The sequence below is a fragment of the Microtus ochrogaster genome, chromosome 4 (genome assembly GCF_000317375.1).
Source record: "Microtus ochrogaster isolate Prairie Vole_2 chromosome 4, MicOch1.0, whole genome shotgun sequence".
NCBI lineage: Eukaryota > Metazoa > Chordata > Mammalia > Rodentia > Cricetidae > Microtus > Microtus ochrogaster.
In genome coordinates, this window is record NC_022011.1 from 30,365,898 (window position 1) to 30,378,444 (window position 12,547).

Sequence of the window (12,547 nt, forward strand, 5' to 3'; positions counted from 1 at the left end):
TCGAGACCAGCCTGGTCTACAGAGCTAGTTCCAGGACAGGCTCCAAAGCCACAGAGAAACCCTGTCTCGAAAAAACCAAAAAAAAAAAAAAATAAAAAAATAAAAAGAAAAGTTCTCTCAAAAAGGTTATAGATGGTGCACAACTATAATCTCAGCATGTGGAAGATGAGGCAATGGATAATGAAACCAAAATTAGTTTGAGCTACATAGTGAGACCTTGCCCCAGAAAACAAAAAATTCCCTACAAAAACCTAAATGGACTTGGAATCCCATTTCTACTCCTTCTAAGAAGTTCTCATTTGGAAAGACCTGGGCAGAAAAGACCTGCCCAGAGGGAGGTCCAGGACTCACCACTTGCCCACGATCTTGTTGGTATAGCCTGCCTTCTTCAGGAGCTCAGGCAGGAGGAGTTCTGAGTCAGGGATGCCACCCATGATCTCCTGAGGTGTGTAAGCTGGAAAAACAATACTGCATTAGAAGTAATCCCGTGTCTGTAATGGATACACACACTGCCCTGTCAAGGTGGACAGGCAGGACTGTGGTCAGGATAGGGATACTTCCCATGATACTCCAGGTACTCTCCAAGTTAGCATGGTGGGGATGGTGTAATGCTGCCCCTTGCTCCCACCTGTCTCACTGCTCCAGTCTGGTTTGCCATTTGACACCATGCTGTTCCCTGTAGGCTGTGATCCTGGTTCTTCCCACAGTCCTTTTCTTCAAGGCCACTTGAAATCCTATCTTATCTGGGATAAGGACCCTGTCCTTAGAGAACCTATCTAAGCTCTTGAGCTTGTTTCTAGAGCATTCTCTGCTCTGACCCGAAACCTCATGGTTTTCCTAGTGGAGTAGGAGGGTACCGTGTGGTGCTTGAGGTACCTCAGCCCCAGCTTGGTTTTCACTAGGCCACTTCAGGGAAAAAATCTGTGACATGGGGTCTGTACTGTGGTACTCGGTTCTACCTTAGGCTGCCTTTATTTACGTTCCAGACCCCAAACCTCTCACACTGAGGCCTAGGACACCAGCTTTCCCTTACCTAGACAGAGGTACCTGCAGGGTTGCGGGTGAGGGGTGGCATACCGTTTCTTGCATGCGCGTTGGATGTATAGAAGCCATTGCGGATGGGCAGCCGTCCTGTGAGCAGGGCTGCCCTGGCTACATGGAAAGATAAAAACAGACATTGTGACACAAATCTAGTAGGCCCCCCAGCCAGCTCTGCAGTGCCTCCCATGTGCACAGCCCCTGGGATGAGTCTGTCCTGAGTGCATCAGGGTGACATTGAACTGCTGTGTTTCAGTCTCCTCTAGTCTCTGGATTGAAGAAGTCAGGCAGTGGGAGATGGCCCAAAGGCCTGATGACAGATGGCAGTTTATATAGCAGGGTCTGCTACTCAGCTCTGTTCGCGTGTTCAGTCTCCAGACTCTGGGACAGCCACCAGACTGTGGGCCCCTATGGCCTGCCTCCTATCGACCCCTCACCCCACCCACTGCTTTTACTTAAGATCAGCACTTCTGTAAGTACCAACGTAATAACAGTGACATTCCTTGGGAAGAGGACATGGCCTCACTACCTCTCCACTACACCCATGTCCTGTGACCAGGAAGTACAGACAGAGGGCAGTGTGGCAGTTCTGGGAGACAGTGACACAGCCCTCACTCTACCTGCAGCCTTCCTGCAGCCTGAGAAAAGGCTGCTCTACCTAGATTAGGGTTAGAGGGGCAGATGTGGAAGACTCTGCTGGCTAACTGGCTTCGGGGTGGAGGGCAGCAGCAACTTACATGGTGAGCACAACGGGTTGGCAGAATAGAAGTTTGGGAAAAGCATGCCCTCTATAGCCATCCGGTCCAAATTTGGGGTCTCTCTGGAAGGCTCTCCATTAACACCCAGGTCACCCCAGCCCATCTGCAGGGAAGATCAAAGAGATGAGGAGTGAACCCTTCCAACAAATGGCTCTTTTGTTCCAAGGAAGAGCCATTGAGTTTGCCCAAACCTTGGCAGCTTCTGTGAACTGCTCCAGGGCTTACTAGGAATTTGCGGGCTCTCGCCTCTACATCAGTTTGGCCACCACCAGGAATATATCTGCTTTTGCCTTCCTCCCCAGCTGAGATCAACCTCTGTATGCTCCTAGAGTCTTGGTATCTAAGAATACACATCTATTTTCAGCATAAAACTGTTATGCAAATTTAGACTTCAAAAGCAAGTGGTGAGGTTGCTCTGAAAGCTGAGCCTAGAGTTACCGCATGGCCTGGCAGCCTGGCTCAGTGTACCTTACAGAACTGGAAACTCATGCTCCAAGACTACATGAGTGTCCGTAGCAGTCTGATTCCAACCATCAAAGGCTAGGGCCAGTTCAAGTGGCCACCAGATGATGGACAAACAAGCTGTAGGTTATAGTGTCTGGGTGGAATTGTATTTTTCCAAATTCATGACCATCTGGAGCTCATGAGTCTGACCTTATTACACTTCCACATTGGAATGTTATTCAAGGAAACCTGAACCCGTGTGTCTAGGCCGTGATCACTCAGATTTGGCTCAGAATAAACGCTTACTCCCTTTGAGATGTAAACTGTGCTTTAAACCAGCTGTGGAAAGCTCTCATTGGAGGAAGGACATGCAGTCAGCTCCCAGCTGTGGCTCACCACAGTGGAGGATGGCAAAGCAGTCAGACAAGACAAAGGCGAGGACGGACAGGGTGGCAGTAGTGGGAGAGCTAGACAAGGCAGCTTCCAGCCTCCTGCTCCCAGGGCTGGAGGTACAAGCCTGCTTCCCCCAAGGTCAGGCTGTGACAGCACAAGTGGGTGGAATCAACCAGAGGTTTAGGATCTAGAGTTCTCACTTTGGGCTGGCTGGTCTTGAAGGCACGTGTACCTCACACACACCAAGATGACAGATACACAGGGGGATAAGATAACTAATTAGATATTAGCAGGCCTAGCAGTTATTGGGGATGGATCCTTAACAATCAGCTTGCAAAACCAAAACCTGAAGTTGTGGGAGTAATCACTGGTTCCTAGACTGTGACTAGAGTTATATTTACGACCCTGGGTAGAGTCGTGACATTTAGAGAAGTAGGCATATACAATTTTTGTCTTTGTGATATAGTGTTATCTTCTACAAAGTTCATGTTTAAGAATTACAATCAATTACAAAAACATGACAAAAATATGTTTTAAGTAAGTTTATGATTCTTGTGTTGGGCCAAATTCATGGCTATACTTGCTACACATGACTGCAGGTTGGACATACCTAGAAGAGCTGGATGTTTTCCTTCCTTCCTTCCTTTCTCCCTCTCTCCCTCCCTTCCTCTCTCCTTTCCTCCCTCCTCCTCTCCCTCCTTCCCTTCCTTTCTTTTTTTTTTTTTTTTGAGACAGGGTTTCTCTGTGTAGCCCTGGCTATTCAGGTACTCACTCTGTTCTCTTAACCTCTGAGCCATCTCTCCAGCCCCTCAGGTACTCTCACTCTGTAGACCAGCCAGGCCTCGAACTCAGAGATCTGCCTGTCTCTGTCTTCTGAGTGCTGGGACTGAAGGTGTGTGCCTCCACTGATGGCAAGGACCAAAGCTTATTTGAACTTGAGTTGTATTTGTCCTTCTCTGTTCCACTCAGCTCCCCATGTTAGGGAAGGTTATGTGGAAAGCCATCCCAGGCACTAGGCCAATGAGCCTGCCCATACTTCCAGCCCATACTTGCCTCCAATGACCATGAGCAGTGTGCTCTGCAATGGTCCTTTCTGGTCATTGTGCAGTCTCATCCTTTGAGTATGCTCTGCGCTACAATGGTCCCCGTGACCATTGCCTACTCTTACCCGTGAGAGCAGCAGTTCATAGGTTTGTAATAAACTCTACCTATCTCCTACTCTATACTCTATATGTCTCATCTGAATTCTTTCCACAGAGATCCTAAGGGCTGAGGAGTCAAGGAGAATCCAGAGTGAGATTGTGGTGAAACGGGGAGGTGGTATTTCATATGAATCCAGATACCTATACACTTCTTAGGTACAAGAAACCACTCTTCCCAGGGCGAGGATACCCAGATTCCAGTGCCCACGAAAGGCAACATCCCACAATGACCTTCCTGAGGACAGCAGTCCAGCTGCTCATGATATGACCAGAGCAGGACAGGACCATGGTCAATCAGTCCAAAGTCAGTGGCAATCCTTAAAGAATTTAAACTAGAGACAATCTTAGACAATCAGACAGTTATCAAGTCTGGAGCTTGTGCCATGTCATTCTAGGTAAGCCAGACAGACATAAGCACATATTACAGATTCAGACATGATCAGCCTGGCAAAGGCAGCTATGAAGAGCAAAGGGAGGGGTTTGCAGAGGAGAAGGGACTAGTATGGAAGCCCCTGTGCTGCTGAGGCTGTCCTTATCTGCCACCTAGGGGGCACCTCAGAGCCTTTTCCCCTTGTGGCATCCTTGCTTCTTCTGCCACAGGCACCCTGGAATAGGTCAAGTATGAACCCAGGAGGCCTCCCCACCCAGGGTGTCCTTTCCAGAGGTGGGCCCAGCTGTTGCACAGTGCAGCGTATTCTTCTCACCTTATGCTTGGAGTGGGCCAGAGTCAGCAAAAGCCACTGTCCCACTAGGACTGCTGACAACAGGGTAGATGAGCTGGGAGTCGCCTAGGGCTGTCATGAGGCTATCATGGGGCCACCAGGGGCCAGCTTACAGACAGCAGCCTTATGAAAGAGGAAGCCTGGAACCACCTGCTTTAAGCCAGCGTGACCTAGTTGGTAAAGCCAAGGATTCCCAGTTTTGCTGAAGTTGAGTTCATTTTCATTTGTATGCATCAAAAGTCCCTACATGACAAGAGCCAAGGTTTGCAGAATGTTCTGGGCCAGCCCCAGGGTATTCAGGATGTAGGTGGTGGGGGTTCCTAAGCAACCACCTTCAGGTAAACTGATCTGGTGCTAGTCACATCCATTATCCAAACCCCCCTCCACTCGTCTGTAGCCATCCAAAGGAAATGCACTCTCAGCCTTACATGTAACTCCACGTTTTCTAGTTCCAGATTAGAAAAGTCATTAGGCCACTAGATGCAGGGGCTCACGCTTGCAATCCTAGCACCGGGGAGGCAAAGGCAGGACGATTGCCTTGAGTCTGAGGCCACTTTGGGCTACAGAGTGAGTTTCAGGCCAGCCAAAACTGCATAGCAAGAACTTGTCTCAAAAAAGCCGGGCAGTGGTGGCGCACGCCTTTAATCCCAGCACTCGGGAGGCAGAGGCAGGCGGATCTCTGTGAGTTCGAGACCAGCCTGGTCTTACAGAGCTAGTGCCAGGACAGGCTCCAAAGCCACAGAGAAACCCTGTCTCGAAAAACCAAAAAAAAAAAAAAACCAAGCAAGCAAGCAAGCAAATAAACAAAAAATAAAAGTGAGTAGGCAGGATGAAGGCTAACAGCACATTTACCTAACTCAGTTATCCAAAGCCTATTATTTCAACACTCTTCAGTAGCCTAATGGAGGGGTAGAAGGACCTCTCGCTCCTCACAGGCTCTCATTTGGAAAGGAGAGAGCAGAAAACCGACAGACAAGTGTCTGAGCAAACCAACCAGTAAACCAACAAATCAAGCCAGTGTGATTTGGCTCTAAAAGGTCCTAATACCGAAAGGTACTATATCGCAAAGCCTGCTACCAGCCACCAGAATAGGGGCCAGAGAAGCCGGGCACCCAGAGTGTGAATTAGTCATGGTCCACACAGAATGGGAAGCTGGAAAGAAACAGTCAAGGTTTCCTGCAGTGGATTCTGGGTAGTGGGATTATGGACAGGACTTTTCAGGCATATAATTTTCTTCATAATAAAGAACCACTAACCTAATGATTATCAAATGGGATGTTCACTTTCTTTTTCTACTAAGTCTCTAAAATCCAACTTATTTTACATACATGGCACCCTCTACTCTGGCAGGCACCGCTTTGAGAAGTTTAGCGTGGATGAGCACAGGTCTGAAGGCTCTGTGGAGAGGGCTGAGGTAGCCATTAGCCTCTGGGGTGCCCACGACTGGTTTCAAATCAACCTGAACTGGACGTGACTCCGGTTCTAACAATAGCTGACAGGTGCCACTCTGTAGTGTGTCTGGGGTGGAGTGGGGGGCTGGCGGGCTAAGGTTCAGAGGAAGACAGGGTCCCGTCCAGTTTGGACAGTTCTATCTGACCCAGTGCTGACCTCTAAGCTTTCAAGTCAGGGAGGCAGATCAGCCCTGGGGCTGAGTTCACAGACGGCTGCAGGCTGCACACCAGGCCCCTCAGGTACGTTCTTACCTTTCCGCCCTCCCATGCTTGACTTTGGTCAGAATTCCCCAGAGGCCCAGGCTGGAGGTGGGCACGGAGGGCAGGGCACCTTATGAGGGGGAGGGGGACACCAGGCTCTTCCCCCGGGGAGATCTTCCCTGAACACCGACCCCCACTGCGGAAACAGTCAGAGCGAGAAATGACCCCGGGGTCTGGGCCTCCCTCGGGTCACCGCTGTGGCCTGTATCTCCCGTGTCCCCCCGCCGCGCGACCCCACTCACATCGTCCATGAGCAGCAGCACGATGTTGGGGGACTGTGGAGCACCTGCGGCCAAGAGTCCAATGGCGCTCAGAACCAGCAGCAGCTGCGGGCCTCTGGTGGCTTTGGCATATAGCGCCATGGCAACCAAGCTCCTGCAGGGAGACGAGACCCAGTCCCAATTTCGCGGCGTTTTCTTTGGACCACGGGGCGGGCCTTGGGGGCTGAGTGACAGGAGAGGCGGGGCCTAGGCCGCCAGACTGACAAGAAGAGTGGGCTCGGCCAGACAGGAAAGGGCGTTGGGTCTGGGAGGCCGCAGGGCAGGCAAGGCTGCCAGAGAAGCTGGGACTCCACCAAGCCGAAGCGTGAGAGCCGGGCCTGCCAGGCTGAGTGACACGATCAGTGGGGCCTGACGGGAAAAGTGGGACGGAGCAACAGAAGCAGGGGCGCTGCCAGCGTCCTAACAGGAGAGGTGGGCCTCGAGCCTGACAGGAAAGGGTCAGCATCAAGGTCTGAGCTGAAAGGCTGGGCAGAGCCACTGTAGGGAAAGGCGGGGTCTGAGCCGCCGCGCGAGGAGGGAGGGGAAGTGGGCGGGGCCTGACCCCCTCCGAGTCACATGATGCGGCGCACGGCCTGCCAATATGGCGGTGTGCATAGCGGTGATCGCCAAGGAGGTGCGTGTGAAGCGGCGGGCGGCGGGTGGTGGGGCTCCTTCCTGCCATGCCCTCGTTTCATCTCAGCTCTAGGCTCCCAAGCCTCAGCCAAGCGCTGTGATCAGGATCCCTCCTGCGCTCTTTCTCTCCCAGCTGCCCGCCCTCCTCCTGCCGCCACCTTGCAGGCCGCGGCCTCCGGGTTTTGAGACCCACCGGGAAGCTTGGCGGCTCTTCCAGCCCTCCACCCTTCGTTTTTTTTTTTTTTTTTTCGAGACAGGGTTTCTCTGTAGCTTTGGAGCCTGTCCTGGAACTCCCTTGATAGACCAGGCTGGCCTCGAACTCACAGAGATCCGCCTGTCTGCCTTCCAAGTGCTGGGATTACAGGCGTGCGCCACCACCGCCCGGCTCCACTCTTCGTTCTTTGCCTTCTTTTCACGGCCTCAGCTGCCTTCCGCGTCCGGTCTTTCTGCCCCGCCTTTCGGACCGTCCCCTTTGCTGCCCCGCCGGTGCTATACAAACCAGGCGCGTCGCAAGTTCAGCCTAGAATTCATTGCTTTTCTTTGCCTTAGGTAGTTCCCTTCAAGCCACTCGCAGCCTTCTACTCCAACCGCTGTGAAGGCCTGCAAACCTCATGATAAGTTTCTCTCTTCCCTTTGTCTCTTCTCTTCCCAGCTTTCATCTCCCCGCTGGCCAACATATATATTCATTTCCTCTGGAAAGCTGTTTATGAATGCTAAGACAGCACCAGAGGTCCACAGATCCTGCTGGTTCTGAGCGCCCTTCCCTGAGACCTGCCGTTAGGGACTGGGCTGCTGTGACGCTGACAGTATGAAAGAGGGAGTTATGCCCCCCATAAGCCCACCAATATCAGAACTCAATTAAAAATGCAGCTGCTGCTTTGGTAAACTCGCGATGAAGTCCGGAATCTATGCGGAGGTGCCCTGATTTGGACACTCATTCAACTACAGTAGACCAGACGATTTCTGGACACAGTGAACAATGAATGGATGCAGGACCCAGGAGTGAAGCTTTTGACTGTGGGCTTAAGATGGTCAGATGTGTATTGAGCCGAGACCTGAGGGGCTGAGCCACAGACCACTGCCTCTGTGTGGCACATTAAGAAATAGCCACCGTGCCTGGTGTTGGGATGACACTTGAGAGTGTGGTGGTGGTTGAGGCAGAGATGATTCTAGAAAGAGTATGTTGTTAGGCTGTGCTCAAGTTGGCATTCCTGGGCCATCTTATTTCTGCTCACCTTCCTGCCCCTGTGCCTCTTCTGTTGCTACTTCCTCCTCTTTTCCTCCTCCTCCTTTCTGGTACAGACGATTGAGCTGACGCTTGATGCTGCTACTCAAGCGTTCTACGACAGAGCTATGTCCCTAGTCCAATGTCTTTTCTCTTTTCAATACTGGGAATTGAACTTAGGGCCCTGTGCATATCAGGCAAATGCTGCGCCACCGAGTTATATCTGTCGTCCCCCCTCTGCATATGACATCCAGTCCTCTTTGGTTAGGTCCCACCCCTGAAGGCAGTGCCTGCCGCAGTGTTGACCGGTTGAGAGCCTGCCTTAGGAGTGCTTTGCCGGTGTCTTCAGAGCTGGAACTCACTCGGCAGATCTCCATCCCTTCTTGCAGAATTACCCTCTGTACATCCGCAGCACTCCCACAGAGGATGAGCTCAAGTTCCACTACATGGTGCACACGTCCCTGGATGTGGTAGATGAGAAGATCTCGGCCATGGGGAAAGCACTGGTGGACCAGAGGGAGCTGTACCTGGGCCTGCTCTACCCCACTGAGGACTACAAGGTGTATCCGTTGGTGCTCAGCACGGCCCCTGCACTCGCAGGGCGGGATATGGGGGGAAACACAAGAAAAGAGTAACTGTAAGGGGTTTCAGCTGGTCAGGCAGGCAGGTGCCCTGAAGCTAACAATGGCCTCTAGCCCTCACTCCCCCCAATTGGAAGAGTCACTGGAAAAGCAAGGCCAAGCTTCCTGGAGGATGAAAGGTGCCATAGCAGGGATCTGGGACTTCTCTATGTTCCTTAGAGGCCACCAACCTTGAATCAAGGGTCATCGTGTCACGACACTGTTGTTAGGCTCAGCACCATGCAGCTGTAAACTCTTGGCCATTCCTTTGGACAAGTTATTAAGACCACAGAATCTTAAGAGCATTCCCATAGGGACTAATTGTAGCCTCTCCACACTCTGATGGCAGAAGTTTAGTTTTGCGACTAATATCCCAGGCCCCGATCAGTTCAAAAGGAGCAGAGCTGTCCCCAGTTGAGGTGCACACTTGCATAGTTGCTGTGCAGCCTCCCCAACCTGGGCACTTCCTGTGATTCAAGGTTGTCAGTCTTCTCCGAAGTGAGGGTTCACCAAGTTCTCTGGGCTGGCAGGCCCCGGACTGCCATATGCAGTCATACAGCCCTGGTGTCAAAGCGTGTTCCTTAACAGCCAGGCAGATATGGCTACGTGACCAATTCCAAGGTGAAATTTGTCATGGTGGTGGATTCCTCCAATACAGCCCTTCGAGACAACGAGATCCGCAGTGTAAGTGGGGCGGGGGGGGGCAGAGTGGGTGTGTGCTGCTTCCCTTCCCTCACCGAGAATGCAAAGTCTGCAAAAGCCCTATGCATATGCTCATTGAAACTGCTTTCAGATGTTCCGGAAGCTGCATAACTCTTACACAGATGTGATGTGCAACCCCTTCTATAACCCCGGAGACCGCATCCAGTCAAGGTAGGTGGGCCCTGTGTCTCTCGGTGGGCCCTGCTTTGTGATAGTGTGCTCATAGGGAAAGTGAGGGAGCCAGAGCCATGAGTACTATCCTAAGGCCACTGTTTCAAAGCAGCCAGCCCTGGTTTCCCAATTAGTGCCAACACAGACCTTACTATGCATAGGCAGCTCGGGCCAAGGTTCGCCCGTCTGGTCTCCCAGCTGTGTCTGTGAGTTCCTGAGGACCTCCAGAGGGCTCAGCAAGCTCACAGCTCATGCTGTGACCATAGCTTTTGTGGAGGCAATGTCCTCCTGATGTAGCCTCGTGTGCCTTTTATGTTGGGCTCAGGTGTCTCCCCTCCAGCTGAGTGGACCTCATGCAGGAGGCATGGGCTTCAAACATAGGAGCTGCAAACCTGTTACCAGATTCTTTTTCTGGGTCTGTTCCTAAGGAGCTCCTTGAAATTGACAAGTGGCCCAAGTTAGTCCCTTCTGGTGGCACCTTCCTTTGACTGAGATGTTGAGTCTTGCACCCACCTAGATCCAAGAGATCTGGTGCCCCTATGCTGCGCAGGGCAGAGATAGCACTTCCTGCTCATGGGCTTCATTGCTTACCCCTGCTCACCCTGTGAACCTTACCCTGGGAGGTATGCTGAGGAAATCTGTGACATAGTCGGCCTGTGGGGGCTGTGCAGGGATTGTGGAGTCAGGAGGTGGGCGCCACTGCCCAGGATGGTGGGTATGCCCTCTGCTTCTCTGAACTCTAAAGGAGCCCCAGAGTCCTGAGGACCTGGTGTGGCAGTGCCAGTCTCCACCAGCAGAGGGCAGGGTCGTCGCCTGTCCTGCTCTAAATCTGGGTTCTTTTCTCAGGGCCTTTGATAACATGGTAACTTCGATGATGATCCAGGTCTGCTGAGCTGGACCTACGCCCCAGTCGCCTGGAAAAGAAGCCTGTGTTAACCCTGTCTGATGATTATTTATTCCCCTCCCTCTCCCTGACTGTAACCCGCGGGCAGAGCTGTGTGCCTTGTACCTTCCCACTAAAGTCCTCCCATGATGAGATCGGCTCTGTCCTGTATCAGCAGGGAGGGCTCAGCTGAGGACCTGAGAGCTGCTCTCTGAGACTGCGACCACAGCCAGGTGTCCTGAGGGAGAATCCTGAGTACAGGAGCCTCCGGACCACCGTTGTCTGTGTAGGTGGGTGGTCCAGACGGGTACAGGGTATGGGGAGCCCAGAGCCAGCTCCAGAGCATGGAGGCAATGCAAGGCTAACACCACACAAATTCCCTCTTGGGCAAGGGCCCTCAGTGTTCTGGCCCCATCGTTCATTTGGCCTGGCATTTGTGCCCAACCCCGGCCTGAGGAGGTGGTAAAATCTGTAAAGCTTTATGGAACACAGCATTAAAGCAGCTGCCAAGTAAGAAACTCCGGGAGCCTTTCCTGGCCGACAGTGAGCATGGAGGTCCACAGGGACCCCAGTGCTGCTCCTAGGCCACACATCCCCAAGGACAAACCAGGCTCTCCCCATAGAAAATCCTGTAGCTGTGCCACTTGACAGTGTGGCTAACGTGTGTCCTGGGAGACAGCAGAGGCCTAGATGACCTGCCCTAGGTCTGAGGCCCCTGCGGATGTTGTCGCTCCATGCTGTTTTCAGAGCCTCTGGCTTTCCGAAGTCATCAGCCAAGGACCTCCCCCTTGCCTGTAGAGTTTCTTATGCTTGGGCCCAGCAGGCTGTGACTTGTCCACTTGAGCTGGGTGGAATAGAAGAGATGGCCCATCTCCACGTGTATTAGGGCTTTGCTCCAGTGAGCACAGGATCATTAAGAATGCAGTAACTGGGTGGTGGTGGCACACGCCTTTAATCCCAGGACTCGGGAGGCAGAGGCAGGCGAATCTTTGTGAGTTCGAGGCCAGCCTGGGCTACACAGAGAAACCCTGTCTCTAAAAACTAAATAAATAAATGAATGAACAAACAAATAAACAAATATGGAGTAAGAAAAGAAGCCAGACCTTCCAACCAATCGATATAAGCAGCAGATGAAGTTCGACTGAAGTCCAGCAAGCAGCTGAATGACAGGGTCAGAGCCCACATGTGCCTGAGTTAAAGGATTTAGCCGGAGGGTGGGTTTGGCAAGAGAAGGAAAGCCCATCAGTGAGGTGGGATCTTGAGTATTTAAGGGGGGGCCACCCTACCTATTAGCTGCCATGGGGACTGCATCTTGTTCCTCAGTGCCCATCCCATCCCTCCTTAAAGACAGAACCTCAGGTTTACTGGAGAAACTTGGCTAAATGGCGTTTGCTACCCTCCCCTTCACACCAGGGCAGGTGGTTAAGGTGTGTAAAGGGGGTTATTGGGAGAGACCTATAGGACAAATCCTTTAAAAGTAGTTTCTGCCAATGTTTAGAGTGCTCAAGACTTTCTGCTTTTTCCTACCTGGAACTTGAGTGTGATAGTGGGAGCTTAGGCATCGCCCTTGGGAGCATGAAGATAATAAGATGAGGACAGCAGAAAGGAGCCCGAGTCTAGGCAAATGGGTTGGCCCTGGACCGTTCATGTCTCCATATGTGAGACAATAAAATACAGCTCTCCTGTTTCAGCTGCTGCTGTTTGGGTTTTCTAACAGGTATAGTCAGATTGTGTGTAAGTGTGCTATGTGTGTGCACTATGTGTATAGTCAGATCGTGTGTAAG

The 12,547-nt window shown here is 51.9% G+C and overlaps 2 protein-coding genes across 8 annotated transcripts in view; one reads left to right on the forward strand and one right to left on the reverse strand.

Moving 5' to 3' along the window:
* The window catches only part of Galns (galactosamine (N-acetyl)-6-sulfatase), a 31,537-nt gene extending 23,892 nt beyond the window's left edge, over window positions 1-7,645 (reverse strand). For 2 of the 5 annotated variants that reach the window (XR_001229485.2, XM_026778731.1), the window contains exons 1-4: window positions 6,512-6,641; window positions 1,776-1,899; window positions 1,078-1,152; window positions 352-454 (exon numbers count right to left, since the gene is read on the reverse strand). Coding sequence is in view for 4 of the 5 variants with exons in the window: in XM_026778731.1 (XP_026634532.1) it covers window positions 352-454; window positions 1,078-1,152; window positions 1,776-1,899; window positions 6,512-6,631 (422 nt within the window). In the remaining variant the exon portion in view is untranslated. Of the gene's footprint in view, window positions 1-351; window positions 455-1,077; window positions 1,153-1,775; window positions 1,900-6,511; window positions 6,645-7,355; window positions 7,406-7,486 lie in introns of those variants that run through there. The other 3 variants (XM_005345803.2, XM_013354810.2, XM_026778732.1) reach the window with 3 other exon arrangements.
* Window positions 6,890-11,281, forward strand: Trappc2l (trafficking protein particle complex 2 like). 3 transcript variants are annotated; one of them, XM_026778734.1, is made up of 5 exons: window positions 6,890-6,961; window positions 8,777-8,949; window positions 9,604-9,691; window positions 9,801-9,880; window positions 10,727-11,281. In XM_026778734.1, the coding sequence occupies exons 2-5, from the start codon at window positions 8,834-8,836 to the stop codon at window positions 10,770-10,772; spliced, it is 330 nt and encodes a 109-aa protein (XP_026634535.1). In that variant the 5' UTR covers window positions 6,890-6,961; window positions 8,777-8,833; the 3' UTR covers window positions 10,773-11,281. The 3 variants fall into 3 exon arrangements, with proteins under 3 accessions (XP_026634535.1, XP_026634536.1, XP_005345859.1); XM_026778735.1 differs by having other exon boundaries at window positions 6,920-6,987; XM_005345802.3 differs by lacking the exon at window positions 6,890-6,961 and adding an exon at window positions 7,077-7,163.
* Window positions 11,282-12,547: the final 1,266 nt, after the last annotated feature.